Source organism: Macaca thibetana, chromosome 4 (assembly GCF_024542745.1).
Source record: "Macaca thibetana thibetana isolate TM-01 chromosome 4, ASM2454274v1, whole genome shotgun sequence".
Lineage (NCBI taxonomy): Eukaryota > Metazoa > Chordata > Mammalia > Primates > Cercopithecidae > Macaca > Macaca thibetana.
The window spans coordinates 48,159,133-48,182,688 of NC_065581.1; the positions used below are offsets into that span (position 1 = coordinate 48,159,133).

Here is a 23,556-nt window from a genome sequence, read left to right on the forward strand (position 1 = left end):
ACCAGCTGGGCACAGTGGCTCACGCCTGTAATCCCAGCACTTTGGGAGGCCAAGGTGGGCAGATCATTTGAGGACAGGAGTTCGAGACCAGCCTGATCAACATGGTAAAACCCTGTGTCTACTAAAAATGCAAACATTAGCCAGATATGGTGGCGCATTCCTATAATCCCAGCTACTCAGGAGGCTGAGGAGTGATAATTGCTTGAGTCTGGGAGGCAGAGGTTGCAGTGAGCCGAGACTCCGCCACATTACTCCACCCTGGGCGACAGACTCAGACTCCATCTCAAAAAAAAAAAAGAAGAAGAAGAAGAAGAAAAGAATACCAACGACGGGATTAGACCCTATCTCCCCACTAAAGACCCAACCCAAGAGGTTGCAAAAGTGGCTCTGCTCTGTACTTCCTGGCATGTCTACATGCAAAAGCAGTTTTACATAGCTGCGGTGTTCTGAAAGTTTGAAAGCTGTATTAGTAACCCAAATGGCAGCTTATTACTCTTCAATTAATGAAAGAAGAGAACTGAACCCAAGATCTGGGCAGGGAGTGGTGGTCCACAATGAATATCACTCTGATGCGTTGTGCGATCTAAGTCAGCCTCCCTACCTGTGTGGGAGGATGGGCGGTCAGACACACCCACACACTCACCAGGGTGGCTCTGCAGAACGAGCACAGGAGGTCATGAATAGCAAGCATGTGTGGATTTGGGTATGGAGTTGGGGTAGGCTTCCTACAGCTTTCTATATTTCCCCCCAGATATGCACTTCTAAATCTAAAGTAAGGAAACCTGATTACTGAGTTACCAAAGAGGTTTTCCCAGCTATACATAAAACCCACCTCCAAACGCCACAGCCTCCACACTCTTTCTCAGACTTTAAGCGGATTTTAGAGCTCTTTGTTCATTTGGAATAATAGATCAAGTTTCTAATTAAAGCAAAACTCGGCCCTGTTTAAACTGTATCATACTGGGTAACCCACTTTAGACAATGTGTCTCTAAAAAAGAACCTTTAAATTACCTCACACAACAAGAGACAATTCCAGTTCCCACAAGCAGAGCCCACAAACAGTGATCCTTCCGCAGTCGCATGCGAGCTGAACACTAGAAATGAGATATGGCAAAAACTAGACACTATGAGTTCATTGGACAAATGCTTACTGACGATCTAATAGGTGTGTGCAAGACACCATGCCATGGGCTGAGGATAGAACCTTGAGAACTCTATTCCAGCCCTTATGAAGTTTACATTCTAGGCTGGGATGAATAGAAAAAGAATATACTCAATTCTCAACTCCTGACCTCAAGAAAAAGTAATTACTCGATTAGAATTGAGATCACTGCTGAGAAAGAGAAATATAGAATCCTATGACAGGGAATTTAACAGGCGCTTCCTAGCTCAGGGAAGTTAGAGAAACATTTTGATATAGCTCTTAAGGATGGAGAGGCAGAAATTAACTCCAGGTCAGAAGCAGTGAAAGGGGGTTAGACAGAGGGAGCACCAGAGCAAAAGTGTGAAGCAGAAGGAAGCTCAGTACAGGAACTAAAAATCTTGTGGCTCTATCTCAAAATGGAACAGAGGGGCCACAGTTACATCTGAAGAGCCTCCACGTGCTGATCTTAATTCAAAATGCAATGAGAAGTCATTAAATGTTTACATGATAGGTGGGGGGAGGAGGCATATAATTGCACCTGTGAATAAAAAAGCTATCTGCTTCAGAGCAGAGGGTGAAAGGGGTATATGGGAGAGTAGACGAGAAAACTCAGTTAGAGGGTGAAAACCAACATGGAAGGTTGTGGTGACTCGGTCTAGGGTGGTGGATGTGGAAATGGAGAGAAGGTGACAGATTTGAGGGCTCAGGTTAGCTGAAGTTGGTGAATGATTACTTATGGAAGGGGAAAGAGGAAGAAATCAGTGGTTTTCAAACAGGACTTAAGCGAGCACTGGACAGAACACAGCTCTCAGGATGCCCCTTAGACCAGGGAGCAGGGGAGGTAAGCTCCAAGCCCCCCATCTCTGCCTAAACCAAGCATCTCCACTTTACCAATTTGCTAATGCGGCTTTCCAAGTAAGAATTTATTTGCAAGGGGTTTATTCCTGAAACAACTGAAAATCACTGAACTAGAAGGACCTCGAAGGCCTCTTCCAATTCTGAAGTAAACAGTTAACCCAATCTGTGCTGCAAAGCTGGAGGGACCGCTCCATGGGCTCTTTTGCCTGAGTGAAACCCTGCTGAGAGGAAGACTTGGCAATATCGCTTTCTCTTTATAGAGACTCAGATGGCACCTGAGAAAAGCCATTTTCCTAAGGCCTTTTAGTCAACTTATGATCTAAAACTAGGGCTTTTCCCACTAGCCTGGTGGCAACCCTCTGATTTCTAAGAAAATTAAAACACTGTAGAAATTATTCCCAATGATGATCTGGGAGTGAAGCAATGGGAAATGGGGATGAGGTGGACCCTATTCAAAAGTGGCATTTAAGAATGTTTTCCATATAATATGACAACAAGTTGAGATGCCACCCAAAGCTAATGCTAGGAAAACACCTGAATTAGGGGACGCAGTCATTGAAAAGTACAAGAGAGTGGGAGCCAAAAGATCTGAGGCTGAGTCCTACCTGGTCAAGATCCTTAATTCCTTCATTTGTACAGAGCTGGATAAACTAGATCGGAGACTCACCAAAGCCTCGGGTCTCAAAGGCAGCATCAAAATTACCTGGAAAGCTTTTTAAAAAAAAAATCACATCCCAGCCCCATCATCTGAGATCACTGTGGGTCTGCAATGGGGCCAAGAATTTATTTGGTTTTAGCTTTGGTTCATTTTCTTTTTAAGCTTTCCAAGTGATTCTGATGCCCATCCAAGTTGTGGACACCCTGAACTAAGGGCTCTAATCTCTGGTTCTGAGACACATTTTGGAGACAGCCCAATCACACTCTCCGTACCACTCTCTCAGCCTCTTAACCAATCTGGCACTTTTAATTGTTTTAATATTGCCCTGTATTAATTAATATTTTTATGATGAAAATAAACATTCATGTAATAATTCTAATAATTAGGAACTAAAAAGTAAAACATTTAAGTCTCTGCTCAAATGCACTCATTTCCAGTGAGACTCTGTTAATTTTGGTGCACATCTTTCCAGACCCTTTTCTGAGCATTTACACATAATACATACGTACATGCATGCATACCTTAAATTGGCTGTTCCCATTGATTTTTGTTTTGTTTTGCCTTACACATTCAAGGGGACTGTGGATACATAGTGTTCTGTGATTTGCTTTTGTTCATCTTCTAACACTGCATCACTAAAATTTGCAAGTCGGACTAGGTTGTATTCACCTCTAACCCTCTAAGTGTTTACAATTATTTCTGTCAAGTTCCACCTTCCCCGTAAAGCCTTTAAAATTATTCCTAGACACCCAGATTCCAAGCAGATGAGTGAACTCTTCATCACATTTCCTGTTTCTGTTCATCTTATTGGTGCCTAATTATATATTGTCTTGTGATGTTTGCTGATGGCCACTTAAGTGTATATACTTATCTTCCCATAATGATTACAAGCAGCTCAAGGCCAGGAACGACCACATAGATTGCATTTCCTCCCTTGCACAACTACCTCAATAATGAAGATCATGGGAATAAGAAGCAAAGCATTCTCCAAGCCAGGGGTCAGCAAACTAAATCCCACATGCCAATTGTTCCTATAAACACGTTTATTGGAATTCAGCCATTTATGTGGGTATTGACTGTGGCTGCTTTCATGCTACAGTGGCAGAGTTGGATAGTTCCAAAAGATACCTTATGTCCTGCAAACTTAAAATATTAGCCAGCCCTTTACAGAATACACTATATATAGTATATGCTGGATAATATACTATCCAGCCCTTTATAGAGAAAGTCTGTCGACACCTGCAAAGGGCAGTCAAAATAAATGTCAAAAAATACAGAGAGCAGAAGCTCACTCACAGAAATCGTCAGACCTCTGAGAGTTTAACAATGAGTACTGAGATCTTGGCTTCCTTTCTTGACACCCACTCCAACTCACACACCAAATCTCATCCTTTCATCCCCTGCTTAAAACTCTCAATCACTTCCCACATGACTCAGGATGAAAGGCAAAGTCTTTAACAAAGATAGGGCTTTCTCTGGAATGCCATCCCTGACCACCTCTCCACTAATAAAAACAAGTTTCACAAGATCCCCTCATTCCCATTTTTTCCCCCAGTATGGCCACCACAATTTTGTACTTACCCATTTTTCTGTTTAGCATGTCTTCCCCTATGGATCGCAAGCTCCATGTGGACAAGGATCAGGTCTATTTCATTTACTGGTGCTATCCATGCCCTCAAGGACCCGACTCATGGTAACGTCTGACAAGTGTTAGTTGAATAAATGAATGAATGGACTTACAGACCATACATAATTAGAACCAGCATATTAGAAGTGGTGGTAGAGGAAGTTGCTAAAGATGAGTGCAGGTTTTTTTTTTTTTTTTTTTTTGAGACAGAGTCTTGCTCTGTCGCCAGGCTGTCTGCAACCTCTGCCTCCTGGGTTCAAGCTATTCCCCTGCCTCAGACCCCCGAGTAGCTGGGACTATAGGCGCCTGCCACCACGCCCAGCTAATTTTTTGTATTTTAGTAGAGACGGGGTTTCCCCATGTTGGCTAGGATGGTCTCCATCTCCTGACCTCGTGATCCGCCTGCCTCGGCCTCCCGAAGTGCTGGGATTACAGGTGTGAGCCAACATGCCCAGCTGAGCGCAGGTTTAAAAGCAAGCAGGAGAAAATCCAAAGCCTCCACAATGTAGCCACAATAACTCAAGAAATAAAGCAGTCTGGCCTCATACCCTTCAGTACAAGGGCAGATACTTCATCTCATCTCCAAAGACCCTGAGGACATCACTCTGTTTTAACAGAATGACAAATGGCTTACAAGAATTACACTCTGCAGTGTACTTAAGGTGACAAGCAAATGTATCAAAGAGTTAAAACATTCCCTCCTCGTTTCTTTCTTTTTTTTTTTTGAGGGGGGCCAGGGGGTCTCACTATGTTGCTCAGGCTGATCTCAAACTCCTGGCCTCAAGCATTCCTGCCACCTCAGTCCCCGAAAGTGCTGGAATTACAGGCATGAGCCACTGGACCCAGCCTCCCCTCTTATTTCTTCAAAAAAGATGATACTAACTTGGTGATTAGAATTATAAGCAGCATAATAAGATTATCCTCTGGAAGTTATCTATGCTCTGTCCTAGTTTAAACTTTAGTTATTTGGAAAATTTCATTTATCCAAGACATTTATTTCACCAACAATGGATACATGAGGTAAATATCAGTGTGCCATTCCAAACTATACAGGATTTATGAGCACTATAAAATGCCTACTGAATGACTGATTAAAAGGTAAACCCAGAACAACACAAATTTCAAAAGAGGGAGGAGGTAGCTCTAAATAACCAACTCTAAAGACTCCCTGGGTCTCAGCATTCACCCTGGTGAGCCACATCACACCTCTCCTGTTGTCACTTCTATTCTAGGACACAGAGATGGGCCTGACTAAGGACAGGAAGCACCCAGATCTGCAAAGACATGTCAGAATGTTGATGCCTATTTATTTAACAATTCTTACTCCATGACCTCATCCTTCAAACAAACAAAAGATTCCTCACAGCTGATGGTTACAATATATTTTTGTCATTCTTGTTCCCTATCAAACTCTAATAATTTTTAGTGGAAAATGAGCAAAGTCAAGGCAGCGATACACTTTTTTTCTATTCATAAACGGCAGGCAGAGACACTGCCTATGAGTTTGTTGTAGAATTTTTTTAATGCTGCATAAAACTAATATTTGGAGAGGAAACCTGTTACTGTAGAGATGATAATGCAACCAAGTTATTCCTGAGATGGTGAATCTAAAACATGATAACAGATGATCAAAAGGCAAAAGCCAGGCAGAGCTAGACCTTTCAGAATTTCTGATCATTTTATTTTGAGCATCACATTAAATGTGTCATATCAAGACACTGGCTGCTTAGAATTCTGTAGATTTGAAGTGGGGGAAAAGGAACGCTCAAAGAGGAAGGCTTCAAGGACAGAGCTTCCACAAATCACAGACAGAACTGTTCCCAGTTATGTTATATACATTTGGTCAACTCTTGCATTTGCTACTATCCTCTCTGATTTAAAAAAAAAAAGTCTTCTGTTGCTAAGACAAAAGCAGAGACCATTTTTAAAACTGGCGAATATAGAGGATGCCAAGGCTAGAATGTGCTGACTGCAGTACTGGAAGGAGGCAAGCTCAGGGGACACTGGAAAAAGGAAAAGCCATGCGAGACTTAACCCAGGGGCTGTTTTCCCTGGAACCTGCAATGCAGGAGAGTGTACACTCAGCAGCACTCAGTCCTGGGGCCACAGAACCTCATCTCCTTCCGTGTCCTTAGAAATAACTATTTCTAAGACTTCTGCATACGTGAAGAAGCCAAGAGTAGGCTACCCATTTATTTAGTCACTAAGTAGTAAATGAATTGGCATTCCATGCAAGACAGGAGGAAAGATGCAGAAGGAATGTTACTCTGTGCTCACTAAGGATTTAAAGAAAAGCCTATAAACCAAGGCAAAACCAATGACTCCAGCCAGTGCAGCAACTCCAGTATAAAAGCACACATAAACAAAACCTATTAATATTTTAGCCTATAGCGTGCTGAGCAGCCCAGATCTACCAGGTACTAGCTAGGTGTGATAGTGTGATCTAATAAATATATATTTGGTCTCTGTCCCTGGTTTCTGGTGCACAACTCCTAAAACCTTAAAATCTCCAGTCATAATAGTGTCTTTTGTATGCTAATGAGATGATTGGTGGCTGGGGGCTGCTAAGTAGCTTCAGGATAGGGGCTGGTCCTAAGAAAGACCAAGGTACGATTGAAGGGTTGGGACTTTCAACCCCACCTCCAACCTCAGGGAAGGGGAGAAGGACTGAAGGTTGAGCTGATCACCAAAGGCTAGTGATATAATCAGTCATGTCTAAGTAATGAAGTCTCCGTAAAAGCCCAAAAGGACTGGGGTTTGGAGAGCTTCTGGACAGCTGAACACCTGGAGATTCCCGGAGGATGGCGCACCCAGAGAGGGCATGGAAACTCCATGCCCCTTCCCACACACCTTGCCCTATGCATTTCCTCCATCTGGCTGTTCATTTGTATCCTTTATTATATCCTTTATTAAGAAACTGGAGTTGGGCGTGGAAGTACACGCCTGTGGTCCCAGCTACTCAGGAGGCTGAGTAAGTAAAGTGTTTCCCTGAGTTCTGTGAGCCGCTCTAGCAAATTAATCAAACCTGAGGAAGGGTTTGTGGGAACCTTGATTTACAGCTGGTCAGGCCAAAGCACAGGCAAAATAATCTGCGGCTGGTGCTTGACATCAGATGTTGGGGGCAGTCCCCCGGGACTGTGTCTTTAAACTGTGGGATCCGACCCTACCTCCAGGTAGACAGGTCAGAACTCAATTGAATTAGAGGGCACTCAGTTGGTGTCTGCTGGAGAATTTGGTGTCAAAGGTGTTGTATTGAGCCTTGTGTGCGAGTAGAAAAACACGTTGGATTTTTTTTATCCTTAATACTGGGTGGCCTTGGCAAATGACTCACTTCTGTGTCTCTGCTTCCTCATTAGTGTAAAGGAGTTAATTAGCAATACCTACTCTTCAAAGACTGTCTTGAGAATTAATTGTTAATACAGATAAAGCAGGCAAAACGTGTCTGACACATAGTAAGCATTCCATAAATGTTATTTTAATTATCCATCCCGCCAACTTAACGATGTACTATTATTTTAACAATCTTTTAGTTTTTTACTTTTATTTTTCAAATTTTCTAACCAGTGATGGAAAATCCTTTCTCTTTTTACTTTTCTTTTTTTTTTCTTTTTTTTTGAGTTTTTTGAGACGGAGTCTCGCTCTGTCACCCAGGCTGGATTGCAATGGCACGATCTGGGCTCACTGCAACGTCTCCCTCCTGGGTTCACGCAATTCTCCTGCCTCAGCCTCCCCAGTAGCTGGGATTACAGGTGTGTGCCACCATGCCCAGCTAATGTTTGCATTTTTAGTAGAGGTGGAACTTCACCATATTGACCAGGCTGGTCTTGAACTCCTGACCTCAAGTGATCCTCCTGCCTCGGTCTCCCAAAGTGCTGGATCACAGATGTAAGCCACTGCACCTGGCCAAGACAATCTTTTAAAACACCCCAATTAAAATGCGAGTATTCAATTCCTGAGAAGTGTATCAAAGACTTCAGATTTTTAAAAGCTATAATCCTGAAACAAACCATCCCGGACTAAGAGCAAATAACGAAACAAAAAATACGGACTGCACAGCAAAGAGTTAAAAGAGAAACATGGGTCCACTAGCATTTTCAAAACATTTACAATAAAAACTTGGTATACAGCAAATGAGAAAACACAAGAGAGCAGAAAGGATTTACTGTTAATAAGTACTTTAGATAACTGGAGCAGAATTTAAGTAAGCATGTCCCACAGTGAGTTTCCCTGACCTAGTCCCATGATATATTAATGATTCTACAGTCTTTAAAAAGAGTAAGCATGGGAGGGCAAGGGGAGAGGATCGCTTTAACCCAGGAGCTTGAGACCAGTCTGGCAACACAGGGAGACCCCATCACTACAAAAAATTAAAAAAAAAAAAAAAAAAAAAAAAAAAAAAGCCAGGTATGGTGGTGTCCCAGCTACTCAGGAAGCTGAGTGAGGTAGGAAGATCACTTGAGCCCAGGAGGTTGAGGCTACAGTGAGCTGTGATCACACCACTAAACTCCAGCCTGGGTGACAGAGCAAGACCCTGTCCCAAATTAAAATAAATAAATAAACATTTTAAAAGAGTGAGTAAGCTCCAGTACCTGCCTGTTTCTGCTCACAAGCTAAGATTGGTTTTTACATTTTAAATAGTTTCTTTAAAAATCAAACAAATAATCATATTTTGTGACATATAACAATGATATGACAATCAAATTGTAGTGTCCACAAATAAAGCTATATTGGAACACAGCCACACCCAATCTCTTAGGTATTGCCTAGGGCTGCTCTCAGCATTCAAACACAGAATTAAGTAGTTAGAGCAGAAATCACATGGCCCATAAAGCTGCACATATATACTATCTGGTCCTTCACAGACAAAGTTTACCAGCCCCTGGCCTAAAACTTTAGAAAGTGCTCCTGATTAGAGCCTTCTCTCAGAAAGGCACAATTAATATTAACCTATTGACGGCTCCAGCAGGCCCTGCAGGAGAGCTGCCAGAAATGGTGACTTAGTTGAACCTAGCACTCCCTAAACATATTTGACCACAAAACCCTTTCCTCATACAATGAGTATTACTGTCTTGCAGAACATACTAATGTAGTTCTTACCACAAATATGACACTAAAGTCCGAAAAGTCAACAAACCCAACGTTTAAAACATCACATAGAAAATTCAAAGTTATCAGAATAGTTCATTGCACCTGCAAAGAGATCAATTTCTGTTAAAATGAACAGCACCAACAAAATGAAAATATTCTCAGACACAAAATATTTTCAGACACAAACAAAGAAAAAGGTTTAAAAATATAAATCTCAGCTGGGTGCGGTGGCTCACACCTGTAATCCCAGCACTTTGGGAGGCTGAGGCAGGAGGATCACTTGAGGTCAGGAGTTTGAGACCAGCCAACATGGTCAACATGGTGAAACCCCGCCTCTACCAAAAATACAAAAATTAGTCAGGCAGGACGGTGCACGCTGTAATCTCAGCTACTCAGGAGGCTGAGGCAGGAAAATCGCTTGAACCCGGGAGGAAGAGGTTGCAGTGAGCCGAGATCGTGCCACCTGCACTCCAGCCTGGGGGACAGAATAAGACTCTGTCTCAAAAATAAAAACATAAATCTCAACTTTTATGTTATTAAATATAATAATATTAAAAGTAGAATGTAAAAAAGACATACACTGCTAATAAAAGCTTATAAAACTAAAAATGTATATAAAGAATTCGTGCAAATGTGGCTAACATAACTCCTACTCAACAGTTACGACAGAGGGCTACATGAGTACATAATTACAAAGGTGATCATCCTATGGATAAATGTCTGATATCCCTAGGAGCTATTGAAATTCAAATTTGCACAACCAAGGACCCTCACATATCTATAATTAAAGCAGCATAAATAAATTATAGTTATAAACTCCAATACTGGCAGTCTTGTGGGCTAGAAAGCACATTTATAGGTGGCTGGTGGCATTCTAAATTAATTCAGTTCTTCTGGACTACAGTCTGGCAATGTGCAGCAAAAGCCATTAAAACTGTTCATTCATTTCCTTTGACCCAGCAATTCCACTTTGAGGAACGCACTTTGGGGAAAAACCAAAAAGGAAAAAGAGCCATTGGTTTATACAGAGACAACTTCATTAGTGCTGCTTGCAATGGAAGACCAAAGAGACAGCAAGCCAAGCATCCAACAACCGTAGAATGGCTCAACACAGTGCCAACTGGAGGGGATAGAGCTATTAAAAAGTGGCAGCCATAAAGGCTTGAAAAGAGTGAATCACAGGCACCTCAAACTTATTCAATATGCATCCAAACTTAAGGCCTCTCAGTTTCACCCACTGCTCCCCAAGCCTTCCCTTTCAAAGTAATCAGACCACCATAGACTGCTCAATGTGGGAACCTAGGAATCAGCCTTGATCACTGCTTTGTTTCAATATCACCTGCTCCTTCCTATCTCGCCATCAGCAAATCTCTCCAAAATTTCTATCTAGTAATCCCCATCTTCATTGTCACTGCCCCAGCACCATCATCTCTGCCCTGAATTACTGTAAAAGGTGCTAACTGGCCTCCAGCTTCTATGCTCCCCTTCTCTAATTCATTCTCCACAGAGTTGCCAGTGAGTTTTTTTTTTAATTGCATTCAAGTCATATTATTACCCTGCTTCCCACTGCACTGAGTGATGTCCTGATCCCTTAAAGGATCTTGTATGATTTTGCCTCTGCCTGCCTTTTCAAGCTCGATCCATTATCCCCATTCACTGAGCACCAACCACCGTAAATCTTCTTTCTATTCTCTGAACATGTAGGCTCTTTCCTCCCTCTGGGCCACCCCACATACCGTCCTTCCTCCTGGCATATTCTTCCTTCTGTTCTTTAAATGGCTGGTTCTTATTAAGCATCACCGCTTTTATGGCATCCAAGAAGAAAGCCCATGAATAGCCTTTCACTATCATATACCCAAAGTCTAGCAATGCCTGACATTTAATAGATGCCCCATAAATTTTATTAAATGGATAAAACATAAATATCTCTCTCTAAGATAACAGAAAATATCTACACTAAGAAAAGTAGAACACAAGCAGGTACATACACATTAGTTTTAACTATACATAAATACTGTAAACAAAGGGAATTGAATTGAAATGACACATAAAGAGAATTCTACACCCAGTAGGTTCTTCTAGTCTGCCAGCTTACATAAGTTTAAATTGTTCTTTCTTAATAAGTCGACTATTCTTCAGTTGTAGTTCAAAGGACTGAGATGTAACTCTAGCTCCAACTAACCTCTAACTTGTCTAGAATGAATGAACAGTTAGTTTAAATCAAAATCCTTCTGAAATTCATTAATCATTTATTGCTTAACTGCTATGTGTCAGGACATTGAGCCAGAAACACAAAGATGAAGAGCATATTGTCTTTGAGAAGCTGAAAAACAGTATTAGCCCTGAGCTTTTCAAATGAGAAAACACACACAAACCTTGTCTATTTTGTTATTTTTCCTTGACCAGGTCAGCAAGGTTTAAACCCAAGAGGAGAGTGGAGTCATGGACTTCTACACATAAAGGAACAGCAAAGATTGAATCATGATATAGTTAGGATGTACGTCCTCTCCAAATCTCATGTTGACATGTGATCCCCAATGTTGGAGGGAGTCTTACGGCAGATGTTTGGGTCATGAGGTGGATCTGTCATGAATGGCTTAGCATTGTCCCATTGGTGATAACTGAGTCCTCTTAATTCCTACCAGACCTGGTTGTTTAAAGAGCCTGTACTTCCTTCCCTCTCTCCTGCTCCCTCTCTCACCATGTGACACACCAGCCACCCTTCCCTTCTGCCATGACTAAAAGCTTCCTGAGGTCTTACCAGAAGCCAACCAGATGCTAACTCCATGCTTCTTGTACAGCCTGCAGAACCACGAGTGAAATAAACCTCTTTTCTTTATAAATGACCCAGTCTTGTGTATTCCTTTATAGCATCACAAAACGGATTAACAAAAATATCCAGCTAAATTATTCTGGGGACCTGTTGCCATTTGCCTTGGAATCTCTTTCTTCCTTCCCAACACTCCTACCTCTCCTCATCCTGGGTAAGCTGACCTGGCCGTATATAGGATGAAATCAAACAATGGTCTTGTCCCAAAGGTTATTTGGGAGACCAGAATTCCAACCTGTTTTCCAGGACAAATGATTAAATGATTTCCTCCCACCCTTTGCCTTTTCCTAGTTTACACAGTCTCTACAACCTACAAAGCAATGTTTAAAAGCTTACTTAAGCGAGTGCTACCAGTCAGTATGATAAGCCACACACAAACATATGACCTCTGACACCCCTCAAACCATGGAGTTAAACCAGTTTCCAAGAGACCTGAAATGAAAAGTGAAAAAAGGAAATACTAATAACAGATGGTACAAGCCCGTGCACTTATCCTATACAAATAACTAGGCTGGCAGCAAAGAAAACCCTAAAAGGTCCTCAAGTTCTCAGGATAAGTGAGATAAAACTACATTGCTAAGCAGAACCCATGTCACACTGTTACTCACTAAACAAATATTTTTCAAAATGACCCAAGTAGCAGGAAAGCAAAGCATTCATTCCCTATTTATAACATTTCAATTTACAGGAGTGTCTTTCCATCTTAGCCATGGCACCATTGCCCGTCAGAGTCACACCATAGGAAAATGCTGGAAAAAGCTTACCAATGACTGCATACCCTCCCCTTTCAATCATTGCTCTCACTTTATGACCAGCAGTTTTAGTTAAACTTCCAAGTACCATCACGGAGCAGAATTGCTCATTGAATTTCTGGAAAGAGAATGTTCAACTCTAGGGTAAAGTCATTCTCTTTACAGAAAACAAAATCCTGGTAAATTAAGGTGACCTCTCTCTCCTACCAACAACTTTCAGAAAAAGCAGTGTGCACAAAGCCACATTGACCTAGATTTAAATCCTGTCTCCAGCAGTTGCCAACTGCAGGACCATAAGATTTTTCAAACTCCATTCGCTTATCTATAAAATGGGGCTAATGCTACTACCTCATAGACTTGTCAGATGTATTGAGATCATTTGTAGAAAGTATTCAACACAATGTCAAAGATAAGTACTCAATAAATAAGTGATAGCAATATCAATGATTAATATTAACACCCACTTGCTTATTCCTCCCCCTCTGGGCTCTCAGAGCTGAAGCCCTATTGAATCCACAGCTGCTCTCATTTGATTCCAGGACTCATGGACTCACTCCTCTCCTCTCTCCTAAATCCATTAAGCTCATGCTCCTTTTCCCAAAACGGATAGATTTGCAAGGGAGCCAAGCAACAGAGCCACACAGCAGTACTGAGAGCAGCAGAACAAATAGAAAAGTATACAAAGATTAGATAATGAGCCTTGCTATGACTTAGCTTACTAAGTGCCCCCCCTTACTTTTCTTGTTTTTATTTTTGTTTAGCACAAAGTCTTAGGTATAATTTTTAAATATGAAGCCACAGGGCAACGTCCTGATCCCCACCCACACCCTACTCAGCCCCACACCTGCCTGAGATCTCTCTGAGCGCAACTTTCCCACCACCACACACATCTGTCATCTCGAAGCCAGGATAAATCTTCTGGTGGCTTTTAACACCTCTCAAGAACACTGAGATTGCTATTGCCCACTGATCTCACTGAGATCACTATTGCTCACTATTGCTTTGAGTCAGCAGCCTAAATATCAGTGAACCCCACCTCTGGATAGTCCTCAGTCCTGCCTGTACTCACTGATATCTGCCAGGTTCCTCCCAGGTTATAACCTCTGCCCAAGCTCCTCCCCTCTTGGATTCAGGCTAGAAATGAAGGTGGTAAGAAAGCCAGGTGGCAGCGTGCAAGCCAGTTTAGGATTCCTATTTTATTTTTTGGTATTTGACAAACACAAACACTGGGGCAAGGCCAGTATTTATTCATGATCTCGCCCCTATCCTAAATAATCAAAGCTCAGCAGCTGTTGCTGCTACAGCCACAAAACCCAGCCTTCTGCTAATGCTAAATGAGGATCCAACTTTGGGGACCAAATTGATTCCTATTATGGCTCCTATTGTCATTCTGTCAAACAGACATATCTTTGTCTAATGGTCCACACTGAGTCAGCTCCAAGTGATCACTGGACACAAGCCCAAAGCTCGGAGATAACCTGGGCTCTTCCTGTCACAGAAGAGAAGCACCTGAGTTTGCCAAGAAGTTGCTGATGACCTGGTATCACCGGAATTTGCCAGGCCTGCTTGGGGAAAGAAAGCCAACAGAATATTATTGCTTACTGGAAAATAAGCATGAGGAAAAGTCACTCAATTCATACCAGCCCCTGAATAGTAATGGTCTGATAATGCACCTGACCATTTTGTGTCACCAAAAACCAAACCAAAAAAAAAAAAAAAAATAGATGTTTATTTAAGGCAATTAGAGTTTACATGCTTTATGAAGGACCAGCTGAGCACAAAATTAATTTGTAAACTGTCTATGCAGCCTCCAAAGAGGCTTCACCTCTCATCTTCGTGGATATAGTTGCCTGAAAAGCTAAAGTGTGATGTCTCCACATTCTGGTCTATAATGCAGAAAGAACAAAGACCATCTGCCAGTGCCAGCCCAGAAGCTCACACCAATTTGTTCCGACCCGATGAGAGCATACCTGAAGAAAAGGACTGTCTGCAAACTGCCCCAGAAAATAGAGCATTAACTGTGCTTACCATATCCTGCTTGATAGACTTTGTCAACATTTAGCCACACTAAAACATGTCAAGCAGGCATTAGGTGGATATATGCCTTTTCAAGTCTCCCTTTTTTTTCCTTCCCACCTTAAGGTAGTCCTTAAATCCCATTTACAGGGAACTTTTTTTATTGCTGATTTGATTTACTTGTGTAGTTTATTTACACTAGAGGTTTGCTTGTTTTGGACTAGACTTGAAGAAGATTCAAACACATGTCTTCGGAAACAGTTCAGATGAGAGAGCTCAACTCCGTTATACACATTTTGAATGTGATGATAACCCATGGGGTCGGTCAGGACTCCTGCATTCCAGGACAGGTTTTGCACTCCCCATTCCTCTGATTAGAAGTTGCTTTCTCTACTGAGGCTAATGTATGTCATTCTCAGATTTGAAAGTGTTTTTTTTTTTTTTTTTTTTTTTCTGATTCTCAGACCAACAGCCAAAGTTACTTCAGGTATTTTAAAGATTTTAACATCAATCATATTTTGTGTATTACGGTAAGTATAGTACCTTCATCCACTGATTCCATATGAGCGAGTAAAACCCAACCAGCACTGGTGATGGCCATGTTCATTTTATATACCATATATATTGTACCTTCATGGCAAGATCCAAACCCCAGTTCATCCCTGGGTTCCCACTGCCCAGGATAGTGCCTCGCTTAGAAAGGGTGCTCCATGCAGGTTCATTTGTAAACATGAAAAATGAGTCACTTTCCCAATAGAGTATTTTTTTTTCTCTCAACCAAAAAATATAGGGTGTTAAATCAGTACTTTTTATGCTCCCTTCCAGCTTTCTCATTCTAGGATTGTAGAGCTAAGATATATAGGAGGGAGAACATCTTTTGGATATAATATCAGCTCTAATTTAAAGTTCTGCTTGAATTTGCCACCAAGTCTTGATGTGATTCAGAACTTCAGCCCCCACCAGACCACTCCACGCCTGCCCAAACAGCCAAAGTGAATTGCCAATGTGCCAGGTAATGTACTTTGATAAATGAAGATCAGGAAGTAGCACTAAGCTACATGTCTAGTTTCAGTAACAGAAAAACACTATTACTTGGCACTTTCTAGGCAAACACACAGCTGGACAGGCTATAACAGCAAATAGCCCTCTATCTGGAATTCATAATGCTTGCAAAAGAGTGTTTTCTAAAGCTTCACACCTGATACTCTTACCAGTTATGGCTCCCTTCTCTTCTGACTGCCTCACTGCGAACATCCTATCTACGCAGTTAAAGCTAGCTCCCTGAGGGCAAGAGGCGTCTCTGACTATGTATTGTCATGCTGGGCAAGCCATTCTAGAGCATTCCTTATCAGTGGAACAAACCTAAAGGTCTTGTCTCTGCCTTACAGAGATATGATATAGCAAGGGTGAGTGTCTCAGGCAGGAAAGTACAATTGGTAAAGTCAAGATGGTGGAAGGTAATCTTAGATTCTGAAGACAAAGCACATCCATGCACATTAGACTTACTGGGTGTTGAGCAACAAGAATGTTTTGTCCACCTGAGCCCCAGACTTTTGAACCCAGCTCTTGTCTTTCAGTGTATGTTTTACTTCCTATTATCATGCAGACACTCATCAGAAGTAGAAGTGCAAGCAGCAAGAATACTTCCTTCCAAAAGCATTCCTGTAATTCTCATTCACGTTCTGTAATGAACCAAACCGCCATCTTAACTGTTCCCCAACAACAACTTCTCTGTTGTTACATTTTATTACCAAGCAATTTGGACTTGTGAAACACGCAGTGTAGCACAGGGCTAAAAGAGGACATGAGCTGAAGAGCCAGGCAGTCCTGAGTTCTGGCCCCAGCAATATCACGTGCAAGCTGTGTGGCCTGGGACAAACCAATGAAATTTCGGGAGCTTCCATTTTCTCAACTATAAAATGGAGATAATATCACCTGCTTCACAAAGATGCTATGAATACGTGAGATATCATATACAAAGCACCTGGCATGTAGCAATTGCTCTCTCTATACATATACAATTGCTATATATGTGTGTTTATATATTATGTCATATTGTGTGCATATATATTTGTATTTTTATAAGCTTATAGTAAGCTATCTTTCATGCGGTTAGCCAGTCATGACAAACAAAAAGTCGCAACACAAAAATGACGACAATAAATATTGTCACACAAAAAGGGAGATATTTGAAAGAAGAGCGTTAGAAGACATAATAAACAGAACACTTTATTTGGATTATTACTTTTTTAATCTAACTGCAATATGTGGGCATGCCACTAACTTGCCCACCTCCCCCAGTAGTGTTCTGAGTACCCTGCCACGTGTACCCAGGCTCCAGTACCTGGTGTCCATCATGTTCACATGGCCAATGATCCCAATGGGATAAATACTCCTTGGAACAGTATCATGAGATCACCATTTTACACATTAACAAAGCCTGTCCTGTGGACTTGGGCATGCAGAGTAAGAATGTGAAAGACAAAAGGCATTTCCTCCCCACCCTGGATGGGGATTATAACATAGTCTCTGCTGATTCCTGGCACACCCTCCAGTCACCCTTCAGGATGAAGGGCTCAACCTCATGCCATTCTATGAATTTAACTGAAGTCTTTTTAGCATAGCTAGCAGAAGAATAAGGAATCCTGTATTGGTTATCATCTTGAGACTGCTCCTAATCCCTGTTAGAAATTTTATTTTTTTCAAAGCAGCCAAACTTAAATTGTCAGGTCTTCAGTTGCAAATCTAGTGCACAATTTTTAGGATAGGTTGAGTTTGATGACTTATTTTTTATTTTGGTTTTTGAGACAGGGTCTCACTTTGTCACTCAGGCTGGAGTGCCATGGCATGATCGCAGCTCACTGCAGCCTCAACATCCTGGGTTCAAGCCATCCTCCCACCTCAGCCTCCTGAGAAGCTGGGCATACAGGGGTACACCACTACCACACCCACCTGACTTCTTGTAGAGATGGGGTCTCACTATGTTGCCCAGGCAAATCTCGAACTCCTGAACTCAAGCAATCCTCCCACCTTGGCCTCCCAAAATGCTGGGGTTACAGGCATGAGCCAGGGCGCCTAGCCTGATGATTCAGAAAAAGGAGCTGGACCCTTTCTCAGTTAAAGCAACCTACCGTTTGATTACATCAAGATCTTTGTTTAATTACCTACCTCATGCTAAAAGGTAAAATAAATGGAGTATTGCACAATGACTTAAGATTTAATCTGGGAATGGACTCTATGAGGCATATAATAATCAGATGTGTTGGAAGCACCTGAAACATAGTAGTGGATAGTAGTGGATCTACGGCCGTGAAAAAGGAACCGATGATAATTCTCACTCCACTGAACTAGGATCAGTGTTCCCATGGACCTAGATGTGTTTCTCTCCACACCAAGACTGTCAATTCAGGTTCATTGTCCCAAGAGACTCCCCCACTACTGCTTACCATCCACCACACTTGTTTCAAAGATATAAACCTTGGCCATGCCATTAATAAATGGGCAGAAAAGAGTTTCTGAAGGGAGACTGTGACTTGCTTCATTATAAATGCTAACAGTAACAAACTTTTCTTTAGTCTCTCTCTTCCTCTTAAAACACACACACAAGGAACCAGAGTGTCTGTAGGATGAATTCCCAGGCCATAGCAACTGCAATGCCCTGAGATCTAAGCAGTTCTTGGCTGGCCAGGCGTTAAGCCCTTTTGGGGAAGGAGACAGCAAGCCTGCTTTTCCCTTACACAGCCCTGCCATGAAAACAAGCTCTTGTTTTTTGTTTTTGTTTGGTTTTTAGCTAAGAATCTCCATCCTTCCTGCAGGGATAAAAGATAGGCAAGGGAAGCTCAAGGGTTTGATCTCAAATTTTCTTCCATCTAACTTGCCCCTTCACCCCAGTAGTTGGAAATAAAGGGAGGGAATTTGGGGGAAGTTGAGGGTAAGTTTTTGGTCAAGATGATTGACCCGAGATGCGGATGCAGCTTGGGCGATGAGGAAGACTGCGCCACCCTGCAGGGTCACCTGCCTAGCCACAGGTAAACGAGGGATCGGAAAGACCGCAGAAAATTCATCTTCCTTTACACACATCTCCTTCCCCCTCCCCCCATTCGAGTGCCAGCGCGCTGGCTGGCTGGAAGCCGGCGCTTTGGAGGCGCCGGAGAGTGGGTCTAAGGGTGATATTTCGGCAGGCAGAACCTGAGACCCCACCCAAGCCAAGAGGGAAGAGAGAGGGTAAAGGGATGGAGGCGGGGGCTGCTTGCGCTCTGCTCGGGAATGCACCGCGAGGCAGCACCCGGAGGTCTCCGGTGTCCGGCGCGCACCGGTACCACTCTCTTCCACTGCCGTAGCATCCCGACATGACATTGCAGCTGCAACAAAGCGCCGGGCTCGGCCGGCCCTCGGAGCCCCACACCGCGGCCCCGGCCCCACACCACGCAGAGGGGCAGTGGCCAATGGGTGGAGGGCTGTGGCTGCGGGCGTGGGGAGCTCGAGGTAGGCCGAGTAGGGGGAAAAGCCCTCAAATGCGCAGAAGCCGGGCGGCCACCTCTAGCGCCTCCTCCAGCAAAGCCAGACTGCAAGGAAAACAATTCGTCTTCATTCCCCAGCCCCGGCTGAGCCCTGTGATTCCCCTAAATAACCTAGTCGAGGCCCTCCGGTGTGTTGCCTTCCCTTGCAAACCCTTCAGTGCCCGTAACCCAGTCGGCCGGGCCCCGCGCCTCCCGAAGCCCCGGCTCGGAGATCCGCCCGGCTCCCGGAGAGCGGTTCCTTCTGCTCCGGCGCCGCCGCCACCCCCGGTCCCCGCAAGCGCTCACCAGCAGAAGGGAGCCCGCGATCATCGTGGCTCTGGCTCGGCGGGCGATGCGGCTGCAGGAGGCGAGGGCGGTGCTGCTGCTCGCAGAGGTCCCCATGGCTGAGCCGGGGACTCGCAGGGGCGCCCGGGGCGCGCGGCCCCACGGCAGCTGGAATCGGCGGCTGCTTCTGCCCAGCGCCGCATCCACCGCCGCCTCCCGGGCCGGGAGCCCATCTACCTCCAACACCCCATGTGCACTGCTGCAGCCGGGCAGAGGAGGGAGGCGGCAAGGGAGGCTCTAGGGGCGCTCAGCACCTGCCCAGCGGCGCGGCCGCCCAGGCGGGGAGAAGCCGCCGCGACTGCAGCCCGCGCCTCCGGGTGCTCTCCTCCGACAGCGGCTGCGGAGAACCAGGGAGGAGGGCTGGGCGCGAGAGATCAAAGAAACAACTTCCCATAGCGAAGCTTCCAGCCACTGCCAACCACCCTCCTCCGCTGCCCAGACTGGCCGGCGAGGACTGAGTCGGTGGCCACCGGGCGCAGGGACACACGTGGTGGCGCCGAAGGGGCGGGGGAGCGGCCCTTTGTGATGTCACCCGGGAGGAGGCCGGGCTCTTTGTGCTGTTGGAAAGAGGAAGGCGTTCCAGGTACAGCGGGGAGGGAGAGGGTGCCCCTTGGCGTTCGCTGAGGGAATTGCACTCTCCTGTTGGCCCAGGGAAAGCGCTGAGAAAGCATTACACCCCTAGTCTAACTTTACTTCTTTTTTCCAAGATAATTCCAACTAAATTATTTCAGCTGCAGACGCCTTTCCATTGTTTCGGACACGATGACTAAATCAGACAGCGGTGGTGAATAGACCACAGAGCACTTAGATCAACTGCGTGACAAAAAAGGAGACCTGTGCGTTGCTTCCCCAACTTTGCTGCGCTGTGGAATCACCTGGAGAGTTTAAAACATATGTATTTATTCCTGGGCCCCACCTCTAGAGACTCTGATTTAATTGGAACAGGACCTGGCCTGGGCATTGAGGTTTGTTGCTGTTGTTGGTTTGTTTTTTAAGTTTTCAAGGTGATTTTAATATGGGGCAAAGTTTGAGAACCTCTGGGCTTATGAATGCAATTAAGGAAATCCAAACTAACAGGATTTAAAACCCAGAGTCAGTGATTTTGGGTCCATAGATGGTCTTGGAGAGACTCCTTGAAATGTGTCAAAGATGCATTTTCCTAATTTAAAAATCAAGAATTTAGAATCGGATTATCACTGAGATTTTTTTAAATCAAACTTTCCCCAAAAAATAATGCTAAAAATTTTGAGTTGATTTCCAAAGGCCTTGTCAGGATGTGGATGGTAGAAGAAGTAGCACTCTGCTTCAGAAGGAGAAATGGAATATTCTCGTGGATGCTGGCATCTCACACACTTCTGAATGTGAGAGAGCACCTATTATCCCTTTCTTTGTTTCACCTGCAGGAAGGCCGAGTCTCCTGACTGTGGCCACCATTTCTAGTATCATGTTATCCATCATCTAGGTACTGACAGCACACGGCACACTGTATTGATATTACCTCTTCAGCCATCCAGTCAACACCCCTAAGTTGGGAGCCCTATGGCGCTGGGCTTATCTTAGCCTTCTTTGGTCCCATTTCAAAAGAATCACACTCTTTAAACTATCAGCTTCAAGATCCAACACCCAATGCTTCTGAAGGTAACTTGCTAAGTCATAAGTACCAATGATTTACTTTATTAGTTAACATGTTGTCCTTTGGTTCTTTGTTCTATGCACACTTTGGAAGAAACTAAAATTAATATGAGGGTTAATTCCAATCTATTATTTCAAACATGTGTCAGTATTGTCTATAAATGTTCGAGTGGGTAAAAAGCTACAATATATAACCTCTAGTGAAATTCAAAGAAGTTTTAGAAAATATTGCCACTAAATATGGAGTTTTGGGGAGAGGATGATGGTTGCACTTGCCACTCTCTAGCTATTTTCAGAAGTTGAAAGAGTGAGGGATAGGTGCTGTGTTTTCATGCATAACAGTATCAATTTTTTCTTCAAAAATTCAAATGACTGGCCAATACTATTATAAGGCTGTTTTTTTTTTTTTAAGAAGTTACATAGGTATTAAAGAGGAGGAGGCGCTTCAAATACGTTTTTATGTAGTCCATTTTACTCCTTGCATCCAAACTCACATTTTTCATGGTAATATCTGATGGATTTGCTCTAAAAAGTTGGGCAAGTTTAGAGTTTAGTGTCTGGGTTACTATGCAGGTATAAGAAGTTCTCAACTATTTATCTTCCTAAAACTAAAAAAAAAAAAAATGGTTTACTTGTGCTTGGACCACTTTGAAACTTCATGAATTCCTGGTGTTCCATTGATCACATCAAGTTGAAATTTAATATACATTTTGAGAGATGAAACAACTTACTCAATTCTGTTTACTACTAACATTTAAATACATGTCCCTCTATAGAGTGACAGATTATAGATAATTTGAATCTAGATGCAGTGTGAAATTTTATTATTTTGAATTGAAATGTATAAATGCCTTCCATTTTGAAGTAACAATGCTGCAACCATTGAATAACTCACTACCACATTTTCAATATGGTAACTCAACATGTCTGTTTTCTGGGAAAAGATAAAAATTCAGTGATATATAAGGAAGTTCCTTCCCAAGTTCCAAGGAAGGAGGAGATATGTGTTGATAAATCATAATTATAGTTAAATTTTAAAGTAAGGCCTAAGTGAGTTAATCCAATGTCATCTTTGCCATAAAAATTACTCTGTCTCCACCCTCCATCCTAACTGTGGACTTTCTGTCTTTCTGCCAATGTTGTACAATTTTCCTAGTTTTCCAGCCTCAAAAATCATTGCTAATTCTTTCCTCTTCCTTAGTGCATTCCAATTAATGCTCTTCTTACCTTTCATTTTTTTCTATTTTATCTGTCTTTGTTGTTAAAAACCTGATATATACATCTGGATACTGAAGAAATCACCAGATGTACCATCTTATCTTTTTTTTTTTTTTAACTTATCCTGCACACTTTCAGAAGTTCTAGTAAAATTTCATTTTCAAAAAATCTAAGTACTCATTCTTTATAATGAAAATAACAATTGTCCACATTTTGAGAAGTGACTGCTGCATGACAAACATCCTGAGCCGATCTATGAAGGAATGACAGAAAGTTGATGGGAAAAGGTGTGAGCATAGAAAAGGTGCATGGATTAGCTGAATTTAAGCTCAAAGGGAAGAACTTGAAATATGTCTAAGCAAGGCTGGACAGGGTGGCTAACACCTGTAATCCCAGCACTTTGGAAGGTCAGGAGTTCGAGACCAGCCTGGCCAACATGGTGAAAACCCATCTCTACTAAAAATACAAAAATTAGCCAGGCATCCTGGCAAGCAGCTGTAATCCCAGTTGCTCAGGAGGCTGAGGCAGGAGAACCGCTTGAACCCAGGAGGCAGAAGTTGCAGTGAGCCGAGATTGTGCCACTGCACTCCAGCCTGGAGACAAGACTGAAACTCTGTCAAAAAAAAAAAAAAAAAAAAAAAAAAGAAAGAGAGAGAGAGAGAAAAGAAAAGAAAAGGAAGGAGAAAAGAAAAAGATATGTATCTAGGCAGTGGCAAGATTGTTTCATTGCAATGCATACTAAGTATCTATGTATCTGCTGTGTGTCCGGCACTATTGGCTACTGCAGATACAATATCTCCCCTTGAAAAGCCTAATCTTCAACGTCTCCAGAGAAGAGAAAATAAAAGGATGATTCAAATACTGCAGCTATAATACAGATACGGGTGG

The 23,556-nt window shown here is 42.9% G+C and overlaps 1 protein-coding gene across 1 annotated transcript in view; it reads right to left on the reverse strand.

The window, feature by feature from the left end:
* The window catches only part of TNFRSF21 (TNF receptor superfamily member 21), a 73,511-nt gene extending 53,171 nt beyond the window's left edge, over positions 1–20,340 (reverse strand). The window contains exon 1 of the mRNA XM_050787481.1: positions 19,780–20,340. Coding sequence (XP_050643438.1) covers positions 19,780–19,875 — 96 coding nt within the window. The 5' untranslated portion in view covers positions 19,876–20,340. The remainder of the gene's footprint in view (positions 1–19,779) is intronic.
* Positions 20,341–23,556: the final 3,216 nt, after the last annotated feature.